Genomic DNA, 26004 nt, shown 5'->3' with positions numbered 1-26004 from the left:
ATGTGCCTGGCTTCCATCAATCCAAATTCTTCAGAGTGAGAAATTTCCCAAATGTCAATATAAAATGTTAGCAATTGTTTTTTTGAGCTTGCCTAAAATATTCAAGTCTTATTCTGAAAGGAACATCTTTCTCTAACAGAGGCGTGCTTCTGTTTCTTTGCTTGAGCCCCCAAAATATCTCTTTTAATGTCACTGTCAGCAGTTAGCCACAGAACAGGAAGGAAATGTAAAGGATGCTAGCAGAGGTGTGTGTATCCGTTCAAAGCCAGCATTATACAATCAGAACAATCCATGTTTAAAGAACAAAACAAATTAACAACCAACCAAAAAAACCCAAGCAAACAAGGAAATCCACACAGGGCTTACACTTCAGGATAGTTTCAGTTTGAAATGAATGAGAAGCAGGGGCAGTGGCACAATTTTTCAGCATTATAGTAAAACTGACATGAAAATCAACTTACTCCTGTAAAATCTTGGCTTGCAATACTAGGGACCTATCCTGGTTCAACACCAAAATAATACAGACAAGTAGCACCCCTGGCTTAGGACACTTCATAACCTTTCACCAACTGCTGAAAGACTCATAGGAGTCAACACTGAGACCCTTAACAAATCCCAGATTCATGTCTGAGAAGAGCTCTCTGAAGCACGTGGTGTACTTTGAAAAATCTGGTTTTATTGTAGGAGGTAGGATAATCTGCACAGAAAAAAGACAGTGAGTCTTGTTCTGTTTTGCACAATATTTCCATTAACGTAAAAAGCTTACTTAACATGTAAAATTTTAAGATCATCTGGCATCTGATGAAAGAAATGGGGACAAAAGTACTGTCCCAAGGGCCAGTTGAGCTTTCAACTGCTACACAGACTTAATCTCAACAAGGAGGACGGTTCAGATCAATACACAACAAGTACAGTATTCCTTTTGAAGGCTTTCAGTGAAATTCTTAGGTTTCTGTAAACATGAAAAATATTCACTGTTCCACATAATTCTTTGCTGTATTTAAATTTTAGAAAGTGCAAATTTTCTGTGATGAAGAAATTTCATTTTTATTTGGTCTCAAAGAAGAAAGGGTTTGGTAGTGCTGGAAATAGGCCTTTATCTATAGTCTTCGTTTCAGCATTTCTGGAAAGAGTTTCTACATCAAGCTAGACCTAACTTAACATCCTGGCCTGTTCCCTGTTTCCTCTCTGAGAAGATTCTAATTCACACCTAAACATCTCCTCCCTCTTTGTGAGAGGAGAGTTCAACAGCTCAGTCCCCTGGCCATAAAAACCTTTAATATTAATGGTTTCCTTAATTTCCTCCTCTATTATAGCCTCTACATGATCCTCTTATGTTTCTCACTGATGCATTGGAAACAAAATTAACTTAATTTATAAATCAGATCTGACTCATCATCATTCCTCTCTAACATTCCCAATGATTTTACAGTCTGAGGGAGAAAGTTCATGTTTCACTCTGATTTCCTGTCCCCCCCCCTCCCATCCCCCCCACACCTTCCCCACCCCAAATAATAAAGATGCTATAAAGTTGAGGCACAAGTGGTTAAGGGTGAACTTGATCAGTTCTGACAGCTGGTTCTTGGACATGTCCTGGTGGTAAAGGCTGATCACCTCCTGCTGGCTGCTGTGCTGCATCTCCAGCTTTGTGTTCACCAGCTGCAAAACAGGAACAGAACCATTTGTAACTTCTCAGTAAACTGGTCCCAAATGTGAAAATTCTTTAAAAGAAAGTTTCCAGTATAGGGACGCTGGAACAAAACCTTGTATTTTCTGCATGCCTAACAATGAAATTGGATTGACACCCAACAGACTGCACTATTAGTCAGTGTCACCTCTTAGATTACAAGTTGTTTTTGCTGTCTGTGAAATATTCTCACATAACACATTGTTCTTTCTGAATAAATCATGTTTTTATGAGACCTTTAATCCCAATATGGGAAGCTTGAAAAAGAAATAATTAACAGCTTCCTCCTGTATGTTACTCCTCACTGCATCAGTACTTAAAATGTTCTCCCTTTGCCTACATTTGAGTAATACTAATTTTCATAGTTTGATGAAGATTTCAGTAACGTGCAGCTTCATTTCTGGATTTTTTGTTTCCTTAAATTACTCTTAGTAGCTCCAGTGGCTACAGCTCTAGAGTACTGTCTACTCAGACACCCTTGATTCAGTGAATGAGGTGTGACCAGTTCTGGCTAATATAATGCATTCTCAGGACATCTACTTAAATGACTTCACAGAATGATTTTTACATAAAATAATACATGTGTTAAGAACAGTATCTGCTACCAAACTGCCAGTATTGAAAGATGTATTATCTGCAATTGCACATGATTGTTTTACTGAAGGTGAGGGAAATTTAGACTCTTGGAATTAAGGACCATAAAATGAAGTTAACCAGCAGGCAGTTTCAAAGCAAATAAAAAGGCAGAATTAAATTGGAGCTGTAATCACTGAGCACAGCTTCTGAGGTTTGAAATCCCACTGCTGGCCCTGCAAAAGCAGTTAAGAGCTCCTAGTACTCAAAAGCCTGCCTGAGTAGATCTGAATATTTGAGATCAATGTCAAAAAGTTCTTGAGCTTCACTGATCATGTCAGCACATGAACATGGAAGCCAATAAAGCCATGAAAGCATAGTTTCAACCTTTCTAGGGATAAGAAAAGGCTCATTTAGGACGCATGGGGAAGCAGAGCCCCTTCAAAGCACAAAGGAAACCTGGGCAATCTGCTATGGATAGGAAGTGCTAATACAAGACTGACTGTTTTGCTGCCACCAGTGATGAAATGCAGTGTTTTTAGTATGCCACTGCCTTCTCCTGAGGGCGTTGAAGCAAATGGTCATTCCTACTGCCCAAGGCTAGCTTCTTGTGTCATGCTGCATCCAGTTGCTGGCAAATTGGCCACTGAGGATTTCAAATGCTTTGATTTGTTCTGCAGCCTGAGACTGCAATGCAGCCACAGATTGTGGGACCTTCTCATTTGTACGTCCCTGTTCTTCCCTGGATGCTCTAGATCTCAGGACTTTAGACTAATACAACACAATCCTACTTCTCTGCCCATTGGATGCTTTGTGTTAGGACTCTGGTTTCTTACCATGGACTTAAAAGCAGTGAGATTTCAGGAGTACTCAGAAGAGTTACATACTTCCCTCTGAAAGACAGGTTAGTGAACCTATCTCCAGAGTTCATTAAAGCTGCATTAAGTTAATAGTTTTAACAGAAAATGTGGAGGTAATGACTTTTACATTGCAGATCTTATTTTAAAGTTTGTGTATCTATACAGAAAGACACATACGGGGTTGGATTTTCAGTTCTCCACCTGGTCCTGCAGGAGCATTTCCTTGCTGTAGTTTCTTTTGTTCCATCTGTTTTACAACCTGGTGAAAAATAAAATACCATAGTTGACAAACTTGAATTTGTCAGCTTTCTCTGATGTGACATAAACAAATACACCTAAACCAAATTTTGCAGTTATGTAAGGTCTTTCACAGTAGGTATAGTGCTGAGTTGCTTTAATTTGGAACACCAGACTATGTTTTGCTGTGGTACCATTAGTTTAGAATTCAGCTGGGACTCATGAGAAATTGAGGTAAATCTCCAGAGCTGAGAATTGTTAAGAGACATTACACATATAAGGACTGAGAAAAGATGGAAATAAATATATGCTGTCCTCACAAATGTACCTGCTGAAGCTCTTGTTTCTGAGCCTGAAGCTGATCGTGCTGCCTCTGTAGCTCTTCCTTCTGTCTCTGCAGTTCTTCTGCCTTCTTCCTAAGTTCATCTTCCTGCTGGGAAATGTGATTTTCAAATTCCTTCAGCTCGTCCTCAGTGAAGAGCTGCTGTTGATCTAGTGTCTGCAAGGAAATAGATACAAGTATGAATACTTAGCCAGGAAACCATGGGTATTTTTTATTATTTTCTTACTTAAATGCTTGCACAGTTCACTAAAAAAATTTCTCAGCTATTTTCTCAACAAAGCTCTACTAGGGATTTAGATGTAGGAGAAAAATATCCTCTCTCTTCTAGCTGAGCTCTTATCTTCCCTTTGAAGCGATTCATAAACAAAATGATCATTTCCATTTGAAAAGCACGTGTGAAAAGCTCTTCCCAAATCCCCGGGGTGGCGCCAGTCCTCTTCCCTTTGTGGCGTTCACATCTGCATTACATTTAGGCTGCTGCAGCTGAGTGCTAGGGGCTTAACGACACACATACCAAAGCAGAGCTGGAAAAAACCAAAGGTCACAGACATGCCGTTTGGTTTCCTGCTCCAAGTGCTGCTAATGGTGCTGTATGTTGTACTTGGAACACGCTTTTCATTACCTCCCAGCTATCTGGCTCCAAAAATTCTTTTTTCTCTGTAGCTCGCAGGAACTCTTCCAAAGTCACTAGCCGGTCCTTATTGATGTCAACCTATTTGAAACAAAAAATTAAGCTCAATCTAAAGGACAGGTTTTGGAGGAGCTAATGTTTTAATTTCATTAATCAAATATATCCGTTTTCAATTTTTCAAATGCCCTATTTTTAAGGGAGTGCCCAACATTTTCTGAAAAATTCTCTCACAAGCTTATATAGTTTAACAAAAATAGAACTACAAAGTAAATCCTGACGTTTTACTTCAAAAATCACTGGCTTGATTGGAAACACTTGTACTCACAGTCCAAACACTAATAATGAAACCTACGATTTTTTTCGAGAAAAAATGTTTTGTTGCTTTCTGGTAACTACTCTGACTCATAGTTACAAAATTATCTTCACTGCTGGAGGGGGAGGTTTTGAAAAACAGAAATCCCACCCAATTGAATTGTGTTGGAATCCTTTAAGGGGAAGGGAGGAAATGCTTCCCTTTATGACTAATAGATGACCACAGTTGCTTTGTTCCTTAAGTTTAAGGAATACATTTGAATACAGAAATATTATGGGTGGAAAACACAGTAGTTCAAAACGCCCCCTTTCTATTCCTTTGTCTCCTGAGATGAAAACCCACCAGACACAGTGAAGGTTTTCACTGTCACAGGCGATAGCTTGAGCTCTGAGCCCCTTTTTAAAGGGACAAAGCTGAGCTATATGACAGAAGACCTTGTTCTACTCCCTCTTCTCACACCTAAACCTTACCCATCTGCCAAGTGCCTAAGCACATTTAGTCTTTCTTTGATACACAGCTCACAAAAACTTCTGCTGAATCTCAGTATCTGCAAACAACTGAGGCCATAGAACAATTCCTTCTCTGGAACTCCTTAAATTAAAAACTAGTCAGCAGGCATTACATCAGAATACAGGGACAGGGCTTGAGAATGGTAACTTGGCATGAATCCCAACACAAGCAGCACTCAGTGTGACAGGCCATCCCTTACTGCTGCACTTGGACAACACTTCATGTTAGAACTGCAATTTTTGAACACAGAAGGGAATCAGCCCCCACCTCATTCATTACGTGTTCTCTCATTCTCAGCCTTTCTTCTTCCATTTCAACCATGTCATCCTCTTCATTCTTGGGATCATAAACTTTTTCTAACTGAAATTTAAAATTAGTACATGTTAGTTTGAAGAAAAGACTGCTCATTCAAATGGCAGAGCATATCTGGAAAAGTGGTGTGAGATCTGTGTGTGCAATTTTCCTCTTTCAGCGTAGTATTTAAGCAACAAATGAGCCTTTCTTTCCTAAGAATGAAGTTTTCAGTTAATTCATGTGGTCTGTTACAATTCAAGTGCTGTGGATGTTACAGTCAAGTTGACCTCAGTGTGCAAAGGCTGATCCTACATTTGATTCAAAGCAGAGGTTCCATGTGGTTTCTGGAATGGGAGAGAATGGCTTTTGCACCAGGGCATGCAGCTGACCTTGTAAGCATTCAGGGTATCACAAGATAAATTCAGTGCCAAATTTAATGGTTCACTTCTCTTCTTGCACAATGAGTTTCTGGAGAGTTCATGCCTATGTGCTTCTATTTGGTTCTCTCAGTCATTAAGCTTCACCTGCCCAGCCTCAAGCTATTAGTTTTTACACTACAACACTGTTAAACAGTGAGACATCCATCAAAAAATACTGCACTGTATCTTCATTGTAGTGAAGGCAATTATGGCAAATTATTGTACAAGAGTTAAATTTTCAGACAACCAAGGCTTAAAGCAACTAAGACCCTGTTTACTTTATCAGTTGTATATGTGCTTCAAACTAGCCAGACATAAAATATATGAAATTTCTGTAGCTACTTCCACAGTGCTGTCCCTGAGCCAAGTCATACAAGTTTTTTTGTATCAGACAAAAAACTTTGTATCTTTTCTCATCAGACTAGTTGATGAACACTGAATGAGCACAAGTGCCCAGCTTCAAAACCTTTATCAGGCTGCACCTAGGGAGAGCAGGTCTCTAGACTGCAATTTACACAGGTAATACCTATCCTGCAGATTAGTTATAGACTCTCCAGCAAGACTGGAGCAGAGAAATACATGAGCACTAGATTTCTGTTGTCTGACTTCTGTGCTTCAACTACTTTATTCTGCCTGCTGATAGGTTTTACACTTTTGTAGAAATATTAAGGATGCTTGAAACTCAGCATGAATACTCTATTTGGTAGTCCAAAGCCCCCAGATATACTTGGGAAAAAACAGACAGCCCTGTAATCATTTACTGGCAGAAGTTAAGCTTCTGAGTAGGTTTGTTTGGGTTTTTTTTACCTCTTTAGTAAATAGAGCTTCTAATTCTTGCTCATCCAGGAAGCCATCATTATTGACATCTACAAAAAGAAGTTTTAAAAATACAATTTGAGTACACAGAGAAAGTCATACACGCAATACATCTCCAAGAGTTAAGTAAGGATCAGTGTACACATTTAACAAGAAGCTGGTTACATAGGTTGTTTCTTCATGTTTAGGTTTTTATCAGACATTGGCTGGAGTGTACTGTCACTTTTGGTTGGTTGGACAAGTCTGGAGCAATCTCTCTACGTCTTAGATTAGCAAACTGAAATAGGTCACCACAGGATTGCGCAGACTGCAACTGCCAAAAAATATTGCTGAGAACATGCTGTCCCCATTTAACCACTAAATTTGTAATTAGACTCAGGAGCAACAAGATTTTGCAGAAAAACTTTAACTGACAATACAAGTCTCAAAAAAAGTAAAGAATTACATGGAAATCTATATAAACATGCAGTACTTGAGGTAAGTGTAAGACGACTCTTATTGACAAATGCAGAGATGAGAATACTTGATAATTAATGATCCATCCTTTATCCTACATTGTGCTCTGAATACTGTTACACTACCTCTGAAATGGAAAGAAAATATCCACTTCAAATTATTACCCAGTATTTTTGTGTAATTACTTCAAAGTTTTCTATGTACTAAGCTCTAAGGCAACAGGTGATTTCAGTTATTTCTGTTTTGGTAGGTTTTGCACAAACAAGCTACCAAAAATTTTCAGAAAGCTGTCTTTCAAAATCTCTTTCTAGAAAGAAGAGGTAAGATTTAGTAACTATAACTAGATGATCATTAAGGTCCCTCTGGACCCAAACCATTCTATGCTTCTGTAATACATGTTAATTATATATGTTATAAGGTGAGATAAAAGTTTAGACTCAAACTAGAATGTTTTTCTTTATCTAAATCATCATCTTTGAGACAGTCAAATTCCATGTACTGTTCAACCCTTTGCAGCCTACTGCCAGGCAGGATCTACTTAGGGGCACTTTTATGATTAAGCATGTAACAATATCAGAACATAAAGTTATATGGTGACATCATCACATGTAAAGCAACGCGTTCATTGAGATGCATCCTCATCTCTGCTACTGCTTATTGTTTCCAGCTGCCCATGCCTTAGAAATCTAGAGGCAGGATTAGAGGGTTTTTATTTTCTCAAGGGAATACTGCAACTTCTGAAGAGGCTTGACCCTTCTATGACCACTCCAAAGATTAGGGGTGTCTGGTACTTACCTGCAGAGAGGATGAGAAAGCAGGTTTGTCCCTACACAAATCTCTGAGGATTTACTCCCAGTACGTACTGAGCAAGCAAAGTCGTAGATATGGACAGCATTCTAAGTGCCCATACTTGCCTGAGGAATCATTACTGGGTTTTGCCTGTATAATTCTAGGAGTAGTTAAACAAAACTCTGAATGTTTTTAAATTTTCAACTCCATTTAAAACATTGCACAAAATTTACAAGAGTAACAAATATTTTATCCACTGTACTATTCAGATTCATCCAAGTTGCCTGAGGGTTAAGACTTCATGCTAATATATGACAAACTGGTCCTCAGCAGAATGTAACAAAGTCACTTCACTTGTTCATTAGATGAAAACTAAACCTCTTACCGTGCAGTTTGAAAAATGTTTTGGGGTCAAATTCATTAGGATCTAGTCCATCTGCTTCTTCCCACACCTCTTTCAGTTGATCTTTGCTTCCCTATAGATTGGTTACAAAGAAAAACTATTCAAAAGACAATTTAGTGCAATTTCCCTGCATTACCTTTGCATTACAACTTCTCTGAAAAGATTGCTTTATTTGCAAATGCAATCAGTGGCATTTTCTTTCATCCCCTTTTGGTCAAGTCTAATACTTCCATTAGACATAAAGGCTCAGGGAAAGAGGGAGTGTAAAGAAATTGCATATCCTGTGGAAAGGAGCACCTGTAATAATCAGTCATGGCCACACAACCCCATCCAGAAACAAGAGCTGAAGGGAGCTGAATTATTTTGCCTTTCCTAGAGCAAATGGTGCTGTGATGCAGTTCCTTGTAGGCATACCTACAGTTTTGTTCTGGCTTCTTCCTTATGAATTTCAGTGTTTTTTGTAAGAATTCTGGCAGCAAGTGACACATCTGTACGTAAAGAACAGGAGTTTATACTGTGGGGTTTGTAATGCTCTCAGCAGCATGCCCACTCTCTGCTCCCATGTCATGAGTAAGAGGAGGCAAATGATGAGAACAAACAAAAGACACCCTTCTGTGTATTAGCTTTTCCTCTCTGGAAAGGAAAGCTCACACTCAGTCACATAAGAATAGGCTGTGACCTTACAGGATGGTGAACTTTAGGGTGATCTCCATGTTTTTTCTTCATCTCCTCAAATTTTGATTCTTCTCTCTTCCTCTTTTCTTCATCCAGTGTTTTTAAATACTCTCTCCTCTCATGTTCTTTCATCATCTCATATTTCTTAAACTCCTCATGTCGAGTCTTATCATAGTTTTCCAGGTCACTTGTAGCCTAAAAATACAGACATATGCAGACAGATGATTATATAATGTAATCTGACATTAAAAACATTGTGTTGCTCAGATCCATGGGCAAGGCTGGCCATTTTGCCATTCAGGGCAGACTGGCTGGGGGTTGCTTTCACATGATAGTGATGCAGAAACATCTCTCCTCCCTTGGTCATTTTCACAGAAGTTAATTTGTAATGACTCATCTGTTGGACAATTTTGCAGTTACATGGTGCTGTAAGAAGGCTTCAAGGTGTCCTTTCTCATCAGTGAGTAATAAATGAACTCAAGTTAATCAAGTCCTATACTAACAGCACCATTAACTCCATGATCATTTCAGAGTAAGAACATTTGTAGTTTATTCAAGAGTTTAATCACAGAAGTGCCTTCATTAATAATGGGATTCAGTGTGCAGTAGCTTAATACAGATTAAATAAAAAGCCCCAAACAATTAAATGGAGAGAGAGGGTACAAGAAGAGAATTTTTGAAAAGTTCTTGTACAGAGTTTAAAGTTTTCATACCGGCCAAAGTATTAAAGGATGTTTTGGTAGTACTTTTCAAAGTAACATATTTACACCAGATACTCTCTCTCCATTATTGACATTTCAGTTTTCAGATTCACTCTATGTTTTAAAAAACAATTCCAATTGTTTTTTACAATTCCAGTCCTAAGACTCCCTTAAATATCCGTTATACCTTGTCAGTATCTTGGTTGAGAAATGAGAAGACAAAACAATAAAATATGTAATAAAAAAGAACTGTCCTGTTAAGGATACGCTTCTCCAAGCCAACTAAATTTTTCCCAGAAGTGATGTTTAGAAAAATTATAGTATCACTATAAAAATAATTCTACAGAAAATTGAGATAAAATCTAAAATTGAGATAATCCAAGGGTAAGAAAATTACGCAGAAATTATCTTTCAATTTTTTTTGAAAGTATAAAAACTGTCAAATTCTCATGTCAGACATGCAGTGGTCTCTAAAGCATATCTGAGACATTCTTCCCCTTGGGAAGTGTATGTTTCTCTAGCATCTGAAAAAAGCCATGGCCTGCTTAGCTTAATTGCACCCCCCAAATAAACAGGCACTGAATAAACCCCACACATCTCTGACTCATACTGAATCTGCTGAACAGGCACTGAATGCCATGCCTAGTATAAGCAATTTCTAATATTGCTATCTCAAATTCTACTCTGCTGTGGTTTTGCAGCTCGAGATACATATACAATAGATCCCAAAATTCATATGGCTAGTTTGGACATGATGATTTACATCATTCTGTGAGACTCCTACATCATTTAGAAACAGAAATCAGAAAAAAAAAAACCTTGGGAAAAATGTACCCCCATCTCACCTATATTTAATTTAAAGGCTCTCAGAAAGGTTTTATTCCCAAATTTGCTTGTACATGCATATGAATGATAAGTCCTGTTAAGGTGACATCCCAAAATTTATGGACTCTTTGGCATCATGCACATTGGCAAGTTTCAAGTGTGCAAGGAGACAAGTGACTTTTCTCAGAAAATGAAAACTGCATGTCATTTATAAAATGTGGTATATAGGAAAGGACTTCCCTTTACCCAAGGTAAAATGCATAAAACTGAAAACCCCAACCCCCACAGCAGTTCCTATCTGGCACTCACTGCTTTGATCAGCATATCCAAGTCTTTAGGTTCAAAGGTGTCAGGATTCTGATGGTTCAGGTGCTCAAACTGTTTAAGGAGAGCCTGATGATCTATACCAGTGTCTGGAAAAAAAATGCATAGAAGTAAAACATTAAAATAAATGCAAAATCCAGCAAGATCAAGATGTCTTTCATATGGGAGCTTATGCCTTTTAAGTACCTGAGGTTCCCTGAGGACTGAATAGTTTTTTCATTGTTGGAGGAAACTACAGTAACGTTTCCCAAGTTGTTTTTCCTGAAGGAGGTTGGCAAACCTGATGGCAATTTGCACTACACTCCTTCTGATAGGTCAGTGCTGCATTTTACATTGTGCATGTTAAATGACTGTAAATCATTTTACATGCACAAATTACAGCTTCTGTTTCAGCAAAAGAAAGTATGATCAATAGCTTTAGCTTTACAAACTAAAAAAACAAAAATTATTCTCTTTTATATAAAAGAGATAGTTGACATTGTGCTCTATCAAAGATAATAACTTGCATATTTTTACTGCACTGGGAGAAGTCCAACTCTTCTACTGCCCTGAACATTTTGCAAATGACACACATCTGGCTAAAGATTTATGTACAATACGGTGTAAAATTGTATCGAATCAAATAACCAGATATTTAAACTTCACTTGTAGGAAAAAAGAGAAGTGCAAGACAGTGGAGAGTCAGGTCTTGGGTCTAAAAGCTGGAAACATTTTCTCCTCTTTATGACAAGAGTGATACCCACCAATATCAACATACAATGCACTAACAACTAAATGCATCTCTACCACAGCTTTTCTAACTGTTACCATGGTCTCTGAACACTAATGCTACATAATAGCACTCTCTTATGCTTTGATATGTTAAATACAACAGCTGTGACAAGCTTTAACTAGGTGGCTTAGCAAAGAATATTTTGTTTAATAAAAATTGGAAAACACATATTTGAACATACTGTTCTTTCACAAACTATCTGCTTTACAATCAATGCTGTGTTTGTTTTAACACATAACAGCAAACACTGGCCAGGGCAGATTTTAACCATCATTCCTCCCTGGTGAGATTGTAGTTTCTGTTCAAATATATGTGTCTTCATCTGTGTTTGAAGCATTTTTGGAAGTGTAATAATATACTTAAGAAAAAAACAAAAAAACAATTTAAAAAAAACAGCCCCCACACCTGTTTTTCCCCATTTCTTACATTTAGGGGAAGAGATTAATTCTGCTTGACACCCTTTACTTGCCACATTACTGAGACCCAACTCCTAACATTCTTCTGGCCTGTACTTATCAGTCAAGTAGGATCTTGGTGAAAATGTTTAAAAACACATCTGGATGAGGACTGAATATATGCTGAACATGATCTCAGATCTAGTTTTCTGGGGTTTTTTAAACCTGATCCAACTGACAGGAAAGGAAAGAGGAGGGGTGTGTGTGCCTTTTTTGATATTTGTAGATCAGACAGAAGACTAAGATAGTAAGTGGTGTTAATAGGGAAAAGATTACAAGGACAAATAAAAGGAAGTCAAACCACTCTGCCTGCTGCTATTTTAATGCTCTTTTTGTATATTCCAAGATGTTGTCTAGGTGTGTAGATGCATCTGAATTTTATAGGTAATCTGGCCATACTTGCATATGATGTCAAGCACTCATGGGCAAAGCTGTCTATAAACTCTGCAAATCAAAATTTTTTACATCTTAGTACTCATCTGAATATTCTGAACCATAATAATCTGTTCCCAAATGTAAGATCTCACATTTATATGGTAAGATCTGAGGTGTTGGGGGGGATTATTTTCCTAAAGCACACTCTGTTAGTTGCTACTGATTTATGAAAGCAGAGAGGGGTAGAAGTAATCAGTCCATCAAACTTTGAAATACCTAAAACAACTATGTACACACACAGGTATCATTAGCTGCTGTACCTAGCTTTGAATGTCGTGATGAGGCCACTGGACTGCTTGTCTGCAACATGAACAACATCCCCATAAATATTTATTTGCATGTGCACACTTCTTCAGTCTATTTGCCACATCTAAACTAGCCTAGCTTTGCAAGACATCTTTATTCTAGGTGCATTTTATTTGATGCATTATGCATTTAATTCCTTGGGATTCCCCTCGAAAACTTATTTATAATAATAAAATACTGACAAAAAAATCTTTTTTTACCCCCTAAAGATATGAAATACTGTGTCATGCTTTTTTCTTAAACAAAGTCCTACTATGTCACTGGTTCTCTGTGAGTAATCTATTAACTGATGCATTACAAAAATAAGAGGTTGCAAATAAAAGGTACAAGTATCTGAAAAAATCCACTGACAGAAACAAGTCCAGTTATTTATTAAACAGAGATGGCTTTTCTCTCCTCTCCAGTTTCTTATAAACACAGGTCTTTAATAGCTCCAGGCTAGCTCAGAAAGGACACTCAATCTCAGTTTTAGTCATTACTGCTGACAACAAACAATGCATAACTGCTGGACTTTAATGTTTCTCTAACACAATTCCATCTGTTTACTCACCTAAAGAAATTATATATTCTTACCTTGAACAGAATCCATTTTAGCTTTAATTAACATTCTTAATCTTGCTACCTCTTGTCTTTTTAGTTCATCTAGCCGTGTTCTTACATGGTGGCTTACTAAATCAAGCTCTCTGCTTAGCTTTCCACTCTGTAAAAAAAACAAAAAGTCATGCATAAACACAGGAAAAAAGAATCCTTTAGGACTCCCATTAAACATAAGCTGCAAGACAGCAGACTAATGGCAGTCTCTGGTAATACTGTAGCCCAGTCTAAGAATCTCAGCATTTTTCAAAGAGCAGACTCAAAATTTTTATGCCTATGGTTATGGAAACAGAGAAATCCTAAACACTTTCAGAAAAGAGAATTCCTAAGTATCTTGCTCCTCCAAAGAGCAAGACCATATCCTTGAAAGAGCAATGCCTAAAACCATTTGTGACAAATTTCTTGATCAAATATTCTCAACTGAGTTCAAAAGAACTGTGAGAAGCACACAGAGTGCCTCACCCACTCAAGGAGAGCTGTTAGGCTTGAGAGAAGGTACAATGCAGCAGCAGCCACAGCTGTGTATTGCAAGAACCTGGAAATAGAGAGGAATCTCCAAGGGTAGCATTAGATACAGCACAGAAGGAAAAGATGCCACAAGCTGCCAACAGCACCATGAGGGACTAAAGGAAACACAAAAGGCAGGATCTCCTCTTTAACTCTGTAACTTTAAACTGTTTCCTACTCATCCCTTCCTAAATTTCTAGCTCCTGAAGGGGTAATGCACAACAGCCACCACCCAGAGCCAGGAACTAAAGCAAGAAAGAATACAACATACATGGCTCATGATTATGGATTTAATTGCCCTCAATTTAACTCTTTCTTGTTTGAACCTACCTTTATTTCTTCTATGTCAGCAGTCTGGAGTTTCTCCCTGAAATGCTTATCAGTTTCCAAGACATCTATTACTTGCCTGAGATATTCATCATAATAAAGTCCTGTATCCTAAAAAAAAAAAAAAATAAGTAAATTGAGGCAAGATTATACTGACAAACAATTAATTAGTTTTGTTTAAATACAGTTATTAAACTAACACTATAATATTAGCAATGCAAGCACTATGCTGTCTTCCATATCTTTGTGTTTTCAGATTTGTATCACTGCCCAATAGCAACTTATGATGCATTTGTTTTAGCAACTGACAAGGAAGAGGAAAAAAGTGATTAGGAATCCATGTCATACCAGCAGTTACCTTAATGTAGTGTGTGGCTTTTTTAAAACAGTGCAATTCATTTGTTACTATTCTGTACTATTTGAAACACTGAACTGGAATCAGTGAGTGGAATTTCCTAATGCACCACTTGAAGTAAATCTCTGTAGAACAGTAGGCTCTTCCTGTTGTAAGCTGGGAATTCCTTCCATGTGCCACCTCACCATTAGCAGCTCATTGAAAAAAAATAAAGAGCAAATTTAAACAGAACCTCCCCATAGTAAAGGGCACACACACTGACAATACTGGGGAATATTAGTTTCCTTCTAGGAGTTTGCTATATCCAGATTAGTAACAAGTAGGATAAACACTTATTCAGATTAGTTACTTTATACTTACTGGATTTTCCACCTTCTCTCCTTCTACCTGGCCTTCTGCTTTGACTTTTGTCTTGTCTATGTCTATAGGTACAGCTTCCAAGGCCATTAGGAGACATGTCATCAGCAAAAGACACTGTTGGGGCAGGACAGAAAACTGCTTCATCTGAAATGAGACCATACATCATGTTAGCATACTGTACTGAGGAAAATTTTTTTACATTCCTATATAGGTACCTGTAACAACCCACATTCCTAACAATGTCCTGCTCTCAAGGAGTATGAAAACTTAAGGAAGTAAATACAGCCCTAACTTTTAAAGGCCATTCTTAGGCAAAACAGATTTCCTCAGATTGCCTTCCACTTGTGTGCCAAACCTAAGATGTAAATGGTGAGAGGTTTGTAACCTGCTGAGATATTATCAATAACAGATGGGAACACCTATTTAGGATGTTCAAGTCTCACATAACTAATACTAACATTGCTACTTAGATCATGCCTTTGCTGAATTTATTGGCAAACTCCTTTAGATCATTAGGGACATTGAATCAGATCCTAGCATAGTAATGCCAGTGGATTTTATGTTTCAACACTGAAATATTTTGCCTGATTTGGAGTCAATATCCCCTCCAAAATTTATCTGCAGGAAGAATATTTAGAATCCACTTTATATCCATATTTCAGGTGGGTAGAGATTCCTGAAAAAACAGCATTTATGCTACCTGAAATTGTTGCTGAGGCCACTTTATTAAGCTGCTTTTCCCCACCCTTTCTTTAAATGTCCTAGGTGGAGCTAACTCACACATAATTTGATGAGCACTGAGCACTTTGAGTTCTTGACCTTTGTCTTCTTCCCCTCTATCAAACTTAGCTGAAAATAATTCATTCAGAAGCAGGTAAGATGGAATAATTAGAAAGAGTGAGTACAGGGAATCCAGCTAAAAAAAAGTAATGATGGTATCCAGCATCTGATAGAAAAGTCAGGCCCTTGAGACAGTCTGGCCAGTTCAGACTGTGACACAACACTGTCTATGGGTATTCTACGAGAAGTTTGAGCAAACTCCAGTATTACATTTGTAATATAAACCACCTCCTAGAAGGTCAAAGTTTCCAGTCAAAGACTGTCTAAAATTAGCTTAGATGTGGCAAAGAAAAAGACATAATATTGAAGAAATGTGCAGTCAAATAAATCAAAAGTATACCTGCTACAAGAGGAATTTCTGTACAAGTGCTTTAGCAAGTCATGTGAGGAATTCTGTCACAAGTACTTATGTCCACCACCACCAAATCTGTTTTTTGGGGGAGGGGTGAGAGGGACAAACTAATTATGGTGTCAGTGCCAGTTTTGCTGACTATATGATCTGGTACTTGACAGAGATGCATTGCTTTTGCTTGGCTGCCCTTCGCTATGGCAAAAAATGTTGATAGCGGTACATAGTTAATATCAATTATTGTTGACATCCTTTATTCCCCCTTATTCAATTGCTAGGAAAAGAAAAGCATCTTATACAAAAAGAAACAAAAAAAAAAACAAAACAAAACAAACAAACCCCAACGATACATGCAAGATGTGTAGAGATGTTATTTCTCTTGTTGAGGATGAGGAAATAACTGGAGATAAAAGTATATCCACCTATCCATCTACTGTTTTATATGTCAAGGACTCAAGAATTACAAGAATTCTCTAAAACTGTTTTTTCTTAATTGCATCTTCAGCAAATGGAGCCTTAATGGATTATGTGCTGCAAATAGCTGTTACTTGCATTTTAAAAATAACTAATATCTGATCATTACTAGATGGGATAGCAGGAGCTGTTGTTGCTGCCACATTGAGCATTTGAAATTGGATGTCAGCACTACTGTCAGATTCACAAGCCTGACTAGCCTTGCCCAGGTTATGCCCTTAAAACAAGCAAGCACACAAAGAAACCAGACCCAGACTGATTTGCTGGAACTGGTAAGTTAATTTCTATACCTCTACACAAACTGTTGGCTTGCAGGGACTTACAAAACTGATGAGTGAAAAGATTAGTTATACACTACTGCTTTTAAAAATGCCAAAGTTCCAGTATGTTGGGTGTTTTTATTTACAGAATACTGTTGTATAAATGCTGTGCCTAGGTTTGCAATTTCAACAGGATTCAATCACAGGAGATGATGATAATAAATAACAAATACTAGGTCTTTAAGTCTCCTAATCTTGATGAAGATGCCACGACTCAGTGGAGCTCTTGGTACTACAGGTAAAACAAAACCCCACCTTGCTCAAGTTCTTGCAGAGCATGAATGGGGCTGTCTAGTAATTTCTAAGTGAAAAGACATAAGCATGTTTGAAGTCTAGGAGGTGCATGTGAAACAAAACCAATAAACCCCAAAATGCTTAACAAGTATATAATAATTATAGATATACACTCTCAGCATTTTGCAAAAGAATTTTTAAAAGGTTATGTATGTTTGGAATATTAATTTTCAAACAGTGTAGCCTTCTGATAATACTAAAAATCTAGAACCTGATAGCTGGATATTTTTCCAACCAAAATATTTTCATATATACAAAATTATAGTAATAAAAATAATTTAATATTATCATACACTCTTCTAGTTATGCAAGGTATGTAAACAATGTTTTAGAAAATCATTATGTGGCTATGAAATGAGCATGCCCAAGCCCAGCAGGTGATGGCAGAGAAGCACAGAAAGCCAAAACACAGGTGCTTCCCACAGGTCTGGCATTGACTCATTCTTTGCCTACAGCAAGTGCTAAGGCCAACACTTCCAACAATGACACCTGCTCTTTGATCCATTTTAAAGACATCTCTTAAAGCTCCTGACCAGTAACATGAACATGTTACTTCCAGTAACATGAACAATTGTGGAGACAAGGATTGCCAGTTTAGGTTGAAGGGGGCCACGCTTAGATTTTTCAGACATTTTCCCAGTTCCTGAGGAACACTGATACATAAAAAGTCCATGCTGAGCTGAAACAACTGAGATATAAGTAACCATGTTGCTCTGCCAAACCCCATATGAGGGAGCACTAATCACCTCCAGATTTGGGATGGGCCCCTGGAGCTGTATCATCCTTAACTACCTCTGCAGTAGTCAGCAGAGTTGATCTACCAAAAGGCAAAATCAAACTAGGTGCCAATGGCTCTACTGACATTGTGTGGAGTTTGTGCTTGTGGGCAGTGGGGTTTTTTGTTTTTTATAATCTTTGTAATTACATGCTGTCATATCACAGTATGACCTTCATATCTATTTGACGTAATAGTCTGCTCAGAAAAAGATTTCATCAGGCAGTTTTGCTTCAGGTTGTGCAGTGGGTGTTTTGATTGTAGCTTTTTTGGTAAAACAAGCTAAAATATTTCACACATACCGGGAAGAATTCAAACCAGAGGAGTCCAGAATGGGTAAGTAAAGAATCTCTGTATCATCACAGATGACTTGGCAGATAACTATGCTTTACCCACAGTATTTTGAGGAACCCAACTATGATGTAGCAAGTAAATTAGAAATATATTTATCAGAACAAAAACAATTACCTAGTGAAGACAGAGTTACTGTATTTGGGTATCTACTAGTCCAAGACTGTACTCACCAAAATTTCCTTAAGAAAAGCAGGTGACTAAGACATGAGTCAGCCTTTAGAGCGTGCCAGTCACACCTGAGTCACTGAGCACCTTCTACTCTGATGTGTATTAGAAGAGAGAAACCAGGCCCATTGCAAAAATCTAACATTATTCACCTGCCTAAAAACCTCAGCACAATTCTAAAATTCAGCAACTGTAGGGAAGTATGAGAAAAGGCTGGATGAAAAGAAAAAAGGGGGGGGGTCTCCTTTTTGTTCCACTGAGTGGATTCATTCCACTCTCAGCCCACTACCAGCTGCTTTTAAGAATTTTGGACTTTTGAAAACCCATTCCTGGTGCCCATCCCTTCCCAGGCATTTAGAGTGCATCCATGTGTCTGACCCAGCAATGTGGCTTTCTTCTGTACTAGATTCACCAAGTAAGCAATCACTGAGGGTGCTGCAGAAGAGGAGCAGTGTCAGTTTGCTCACTGCCATCAGCAGTACATAATACACAGCACACACCCTCCTGCCCTGTCATGTGGCTTATTATTACTATTATTCCTACTTCTATAAACTTCACTAGAAATACAAGCTGTTATGGATCTGCCCAGATGGAGAGAGCTAATGTTACCATTGTCATCTGGAAATTAAGTGATTTTAGTCAAAGACAGGGAGCCCACCTAGATGTAAAGGTAGCACAACTGTAATCTGCTGGTATAAGAAATTATCTTTACAAGAGGGATAAAACATTCCCACTTGTACTACATTAAGAGAACGAATCATAAAAGTGGTGGTCTAGAACTGACAAATACTGTAGTTTATAAACAAAGCCAATTTCCTAAACTTTCAGGGAAAAGGAAAGTAACTTTGCCAAGTATTTTTAAAAAAGAAAGTGCAAGGCAAAAGAATGAGACAGTCAACAGTAAACAGAGCCACCAATGTACTTGCATGAACAGCAAAATACAACTGGAAAAGAAAAGCTGCAGGCTGCCTGCCAGCAATCTTGATTATTTGTTAATCACAAATTCCTATAAACGTCACTGAAACAGGATTGAACACTTGAATTATAAAGAGCTACAGGCTTTGAGAGGTAACTACAAAATGCTACTTCTGAAGTTTGTTCTAGCAACAGAAATACAAGCTGCTAAACACTTATGTTACAGAGCTGCCAGGTGTTATAACACAAGACCAAAAATTACTTTTCATTAAGGTAGCACCCATTGCCCAGAAAACAGCATCATGCAGGTACTGACATCTCCATCACCTTCCCAGCAAAGCACAAGTATTTTTAAAGAAGTAACACCCCATGTCAAAGTTTGTAAAACTGAGATAGGCAAAACCATAGTGATATCAGGATGAAATGACTGCACATGTAGAAGCTCAGTGGATGATTATGATGCAAGACAGCACAACACTGTAAATGTCACATCACACATTTGCACTTGCAAACCCACGTGTACCACAATGGACAATGAAAACATAAATCTGGACTCACATAAAACACAATAAATCTGCTTATTCACAGACTTCACATGTGGCTGCTCTATCTGATATGGAAGTAATTAAACCTGTGCAAGACACAGTGCAGATGTGCAGGATACAGCAATGTTCTCTACAGTCATGACTGTAATGTGACTTCCTATTTTTATGATGTACTCGAGAGATGAACTATCTTCACAGGCAGGGCTGATTTAAAAAAAAAAAAAAAAAAAGCCAGGAAACAGATAAAATACATCTACTGGTTTTTATTTTTCTAAGAATATCCCACCCTCAGTACTAGAATGAGATGTAAAGGATTTCTTCATCAGTCTGCTCCAGTCACCTAGCATCTTTAATCTGTTTTTACCTCTCTGAAACAGCAATATACCTGCCCATGTATCACAGTTTAAACAGGAAATGTTTCATTCCATGGGATTTTTCCACGTCTTTAAAATTTACTTGCAAATCTATAAATTGATCTACTTACAGGACCCTAAAAAAACTACACTAAATGTTTGAAATTAGACAGAAACAGATTATTCTTCTGCCTTATTCTGTTTGGAAACACCATTGTTAGCTCCCCCCAGATTTTTCTTGCTCCACAGACACCTTAAACTATCATATCTTAAGCAAGGTTTGAAAGTTCATGAATCAACAGTTAATGCATCTTCTTCACACTATTTGTTCAATGAGTTAATCTGGTATAAGCACAGCTGACATGTGGCAGCAATTTTGAGAAGCAAGTGGAAAAACCTGTTTGCACTCACTCTGTTAAGCTATAAACCTCTGGTTGTGGTGAGGGTGTCTCTTCACTTGGTCACCAGTCCCCTATACTGGGTTTGCTCCTTGAAGACACGAGCAGGAAATGATATGCAAAGGGAAATTACTACAAGTTGCAATAGTTTTCCCCCTACAAGTTAACATTCAAAACACAAAAATATCTGCACCCTTCCCTTCCCAAATAAAAACTGATCCTTTTAGAAGTTAATGTGCAAGCTATCAAGTATTACAAGCTAACTATTATTGCTATATTACCATATATATACACAAAAAGTTTCAATATCCTTCATCTATTTTTTTTTCTGTCAATGCTGTTCACTAACCCCATGATTCAGATGCTGCTTTATTTTTCCTGGCCAATATCCAACAGGTTTCACATTGGCCATGCTCTCCTAATCTTTTGTTACAGCACATCCCACTCAGTTCTCTGCACCAGGAATCCTCCCTTATTTTTTCAAGAAGCATTTTAATATTTTTCCCCATTTTGTTTACTTGACTTAAATTCTTTTGAGTTATATATGCTATGTTTTCACTGCACTCGAGCTTCTTAATTCTCTTTACAACTAAAAGCTGGTTGATGGAACAGCTGCTTTTTTCAGCATCCCAGAAAACACAGCATGCCTCGACTGTGCCTAGTACAATATTTGCTGAAAGAACCTCCTTTTTAAAAATGCACTTCAGCTGTTTTATTAAATGAGTCATCCAATAGTAACACAAACTATGATTGCTCAAGTGGAAAAGAGCAATTTTTTGTTCAGACCACATATAGTAAATGATAATATCACAAAACAACACAGCTATATCCAGAAAGAAAGATGGCATAGAAGCAAATTGTATGGCTGATGCTACACATTCTTAGCTCTAAGTGAAGTCTGAAAACCCCTTTTTTTAGTGTTATGTTAATGGTTCATCATTTAAAAACCTGTGTCCACACACACAAATACATATACATATTTATAACATTACCTGCCTCCAAAGAATTTCCCTGTCCTTGCTACAAAACAGTAAATATCTCTGTCCACAAAGCTACCTTATTAACTGAAGAATGTTGAAAGAAAAATATTTATGAAGCCAATAGTCAAGCAAAAGCTTGTACAGCATTCAGTGTATGCTTCATAAAAATCTTATCAACTTCAAAAGGAATTTAAAAAAAATACTGCCACAACCATAGCTTCCTGCACTCTAATTTCAGCTCCCACACAGAACAAAACAGTACACACAACAGTACACTTGGTGTCTCAAATTCATTTTTCATAAATACAAACAGCAATTTTGACAATGCTGATGCAAAAAGCAACCTCAAATGTGCTACAATATACAAACAATGAATTAGCTCAAACTCCAAATCAAAAAGCATTTCAATTATTCTAACAATATATATTTTGCTGCAGTCAACAAGTAATGATGCTAAAGTAAACCTTGACTGCCCCAGGAGTCTAAGGTACCTTTATCCCCCTCCAAAAAAACCCCACACAATAGTTATCCAGAATACATCTAGACCTAGATGTGAAGCCAGATTTTACAATATTTAGGCACTTAATGATAGCTGCCTCAGGAGATTTGTGATTACAATTTGCTAATTCCCATTGATTTCTTGCTTAGAAACAAAAACATGCATCAACATCCCATTCTAGTTTTAGGAAGACTAGCAGGAGAAATGCAATCATGAAAAGGGTTTACACTTCTCTTGAATAAGAGAACTGAATTCTTGAATTCTTCTATGATGAAGAATAATATTTATAAACGAATATGATTAAAACTGTTCTAATGAAATGCAGTTTCTTTTGGCTCTTCCAACTGTCAAATCACACACATATGGAAGAGCAACAACTATTGAAAGTAACATGACTTTTAACTGATTTTATGTGGTTTGGCATTAGCACCTGGTCATGACTTCATCTACATAAAAGCACACCCCTATCAAAAAGGCTAATGTCTGCTATGCATCTGACAGGAACTCTTTTTTACTGACTGAGCAATCAGTACTGAGAGAACAGTACATCACTAGATCAAATACCTCCACACAGGAGTTCAAATCATAGGAAGCCCTGATAGCAGCTTCAAACTTAAGAGTAAATGATTTTATCTTTCTTATGTAAAGCACATTTGTTTAGTCAGCACAGCTCTAAAACTACTGCATCAGTATTTCCACATCTCTGACATTTAAGTCAATATATTTTACATTTTTATTACCTCAGAGAATTACTACTCTCCACTTTCATGACTGCAATTTCAGTTAAGTAAGTGTAACGGGGGGGGACGGCAATTTTTGACAGAAAATCTTGACTTTGGCTTATATGAACATAAAGTTTATGTCAGCAGCACTACCAATACTGCACAGCCAAGGTATGAAAACTTTGCCTTAGTATTATTAAAAAATAATTACTGTTGTTGTTGGTCAGTTTTATTTGCTCAGTGGGATTTTCTGAATATAATTTCAGACACCAAATAACAGTATCCCAGGCAGAGTTATGATAAACTTACATCAGATGCCTTTGCATCCAATTGCTAATGTAAGTTTTAAGCAGCTTCAACAGGCAACATTAATAATTTTATTTCCCCCTTCTCTTTGTTTCTTTCTTGGTTAGAAGTGAATGAGATTTGCATTGTCCTGCATCAACACAATTAGCTTAAACCTACGGGGTTTTTAAAATATAATTATCTTTCTTATTCTGAAACAAAAAACTGCTACCATCATAGAGATTACAGAAGCAAGTAAAAGGGAAAATAGATGATGACAGTTAGGAGGTACTGTATGTAACCAGGTAAGTAATCTGTGGCCCATGGTGGACATAGCACTGTGACTGTACAAGATCATCATGCAGTAAAAGACAGTAAGAAACATAACAGGATCTTAAGTGCTCACAGAAATGTGGGCTTCTCCCATAAACTTTCTGTGAGTATTAAGCAGAGGTCCATAAAGGTTACAACAAAACCTGTTTTCAAAGTCTTTGAGTGGCTCCTATCCACTCTTTACAGTAGGAATCTTCCCTGTGCTGCTGTATGTGGTTGAGAGAGAGAAGTCAATTCAGAATTCAGAGTAGAGGTGCACCAATATTGAGTCAGCTACAGAACTTTTCTTGACATGGAGAGAAAACAAAATAACAAAAAAACCCCAAAAAACAAACCTCCACATTGAACTTGATACCATGGGTGCACAAGCACTTCACTGTTGATACTGTGATGGACTCATGTTGAAACTACTGGATGTTATCTTTCCAAAGCAAATACTTGTAAGTCAAACAAGGAAGGCTTTTTTCTCCTACAGGCTTACTAAATAGTGTTGCCAAATACAAACTCTTCTGAAAGCCTTTGCCACGTTCATTCCAGGAAAAAAAACGTTACCTCTCTACAGCTGTATCTCAGCTTTCTCCACTTTTGGAATTACCTCTGAGTGCAGCAGCCAGCCTGGAGTCGTTTCCAGAGCTCCTCCAGGGGTACTAGAATAGCAGTACAGTAAGATGTGGCCAGCTCTGGGGACCCCAGCACAGGAAGGACAGCAAGCTGCTGGAGCCAGTCCAGAGGAGGCCACCAAGGTGGTCAGAGGGATGGAGCACCTCTCCTACAAGGAAAGGCTGAGAGAGTTGGGATTGTTCAGATTGGAAAAGAGAAGGCTCCAGGGTGACCTAATTGCAGCTTTTTCACTGCCTGAAGGGAGCCTCCAGGAAAGATGAAGAGAGGCTATTTAAAAGAACATGCAGTGACAGGACAAGGGCTAATAGCCTCAAACTGAAAGAGAGTTTAGATTAGATATTAGGAAAAATTCTTTACTGAAGGGAGGTGAGGCACTGGAACACGTTACCCAGAGAAGCTGCACATGGCCCATCCCTGGTAGTGCTCAAGGCCAGGCTGGATGAGGTTCTCAGTAACTTGGTGTAGCAGAAGCTGTCCCTGCTCAAGGCAAGGGACTGGAACGAGATGATCTTTAAGGTCCCTTCCAACGCAAAGGGTTCTTTGACTCTACGGCAGCGATGCTGAAGAGCTGTGCCCTCTCTAATGAAACCCGTCGAGTCTCCTGCCCGAGTTTTCCTTGCGATCGTGCAATTACGAGCCACTCAACATTTCTGCCGCTGCAGCTACCGCCGCTGCCAGCTCTGCCTTCATTTCTGCCGGCGCTCCACAGCTCCCCGTCACCTTCCGCACAGCCGCGGGCCGGCCGGAGGGACGAACGGAGGGGACACGGACACACGGACACACACCCCCCCACACCTGGAGCCGCCTTCCCGGCGGGCGCCAGGGCGCTCCGGGAAAACTTCAGCTGCGCCCCGCTCCCGCCCCGAGCCCCGCGATTCCACCGCCGGCCCCCGCGTCCCAGCCCGGCCGGCGATAGCGCGCCGAGATCCCCACGTCCCGCCGCGACCCTGACAGCGGCTGCCCCGCCGCCAGGCCTCCGCGCCGCCGCCGGGGGCACCGGGACGGGCGGCGCTACCTTTGGATCCCGCTGCGGCAGGAGAGGAGGCGCTGCTTCTGAAGGGCGAGGTGCGCGCTGACGGCGGGTCCGAAGCGGGGGCTCCGGCGGGCGGGCTGCGGCGGCACTGCGGGTCCGGCCGGGCTCGGCGCGGCTCGGTGCGACAGCCCCGCGGCGGCCCCGCGCCCGTTGCCATGGGCACAGCGCCCGCCCCCCGGCGCGCCCCCATTGGCCGGCGCCGACCCGCGGCGGCCGTCGCGGAGCGCTCCGATTGGGCGGCGCGGGCCCCGCCCCGCCGTGACGAGCGCGCCGCCGAGCGGTAAACGTGGCGGGCCCGCGGGGCGGGGCCTGCGCGCGCAGGTGGCGTCACGGGCGTGAGGGAGGCGATGGCTGCGCCGGGCTGGGCTGTACCGGACCGAACCGAGCTATGGACTCGGTACCCTGGTGCCTCGAGTGTCCGCTCGCTCCGTGTTCCCAGCGGGTTTGTCCTGTGCAAAGCTCTTCGCTACGCCCGGCACTGCCCCGTGTCCGGCCGTGAGCTGCCGTGTGGGAGTTTGAAAATGGTTGAAAATGTATTCCCAGGCATCGTTCCCCGGGACTGCTCCTTCTTTTTCCTAATTATTTTCACTCACTTGAGCCTTAGCTGTTTTCAGACTTGATTTTTCAGACCTGGTTTTCCCTTCCCCTTAGAGGACAAAAGTCTTGACCCCCGTGAAGGTTTAAGTTTAGGAAATCAAGTTCGGCCTTCACATTTATTAATGCTTGGTGTAAGCTTGGGGCTTGATTTATTCCGTTCCCACCTGGTTTCAAGGTGTGGTACC

The 26004-nt window shown here is 39.3% G+C and overlaps 1 protein-coding gene across 5 annotated transcripts; it reads right to left on the bottom strand.

The window, feature by feature from the left end:
* Positions 1–1518: 1518 nt before the first annotated feature.
* On the bottom strand, positions 1519–25339 carry NUCB2 (nucleobindin 2). 5 transcript variants are annotated; one of them, XM_062494379.1, is made up of 13 exons: positions 25205–25339; positions 14968–15111; positions 14256–14363; positions 13398–13524; positions 10842–10945; positions 9016–9201; positions 8314–8404; positions 6675–6733; positions 5422–5514; positions 4323–4412; positions 3686–3856; positions 3298–3379; positions 1519–1659 (listed from the first exon to the last, which is right to left on the bottom strand). In XM_062494379.1, exons 2-13 carry the CDS (start codon positions 15109–15111, stop codon positions 1547–1549), a joined length of 1368 nt encoding a protein of 455 aa, XP_062350363.1. In that variant the 5' UTR covers positions 25205–25339; the 3' UTR covers positions 1519–1546. The 5 variants fall into 5 exon arrangements, with proteins under 5 accessions (XP_062350363.1, XP_062350361.1, XP_062350365.1 ...); XM_062494377.1 differs by lacking the exon at positions 25205–25339 and adding an exon at positions 24578–24878; XM_062494381.1 differs by lacking the exon at positions 25205–25339 and adding an exon at positions 24164–24376.
* Positions 25340–26004: the final 665 nt, after the last annotated feature.

Source organism: Cinclus cinclus, chromosome 6, assembly GCF_963662255.1.
Source record: "Cinclus cinclus chromosome 6, bCinCin1.1, whole genome shotgun sequence".
Lineage (NCBI taxonomy): Eukaryota > Metazoa > Chordata > Aves > Passeriformes > Cinclidae > Cinclus > Cinclus cinclus.
This window is presented reverse-complemented; position numbering and strand designations above follow the sequence as displayed.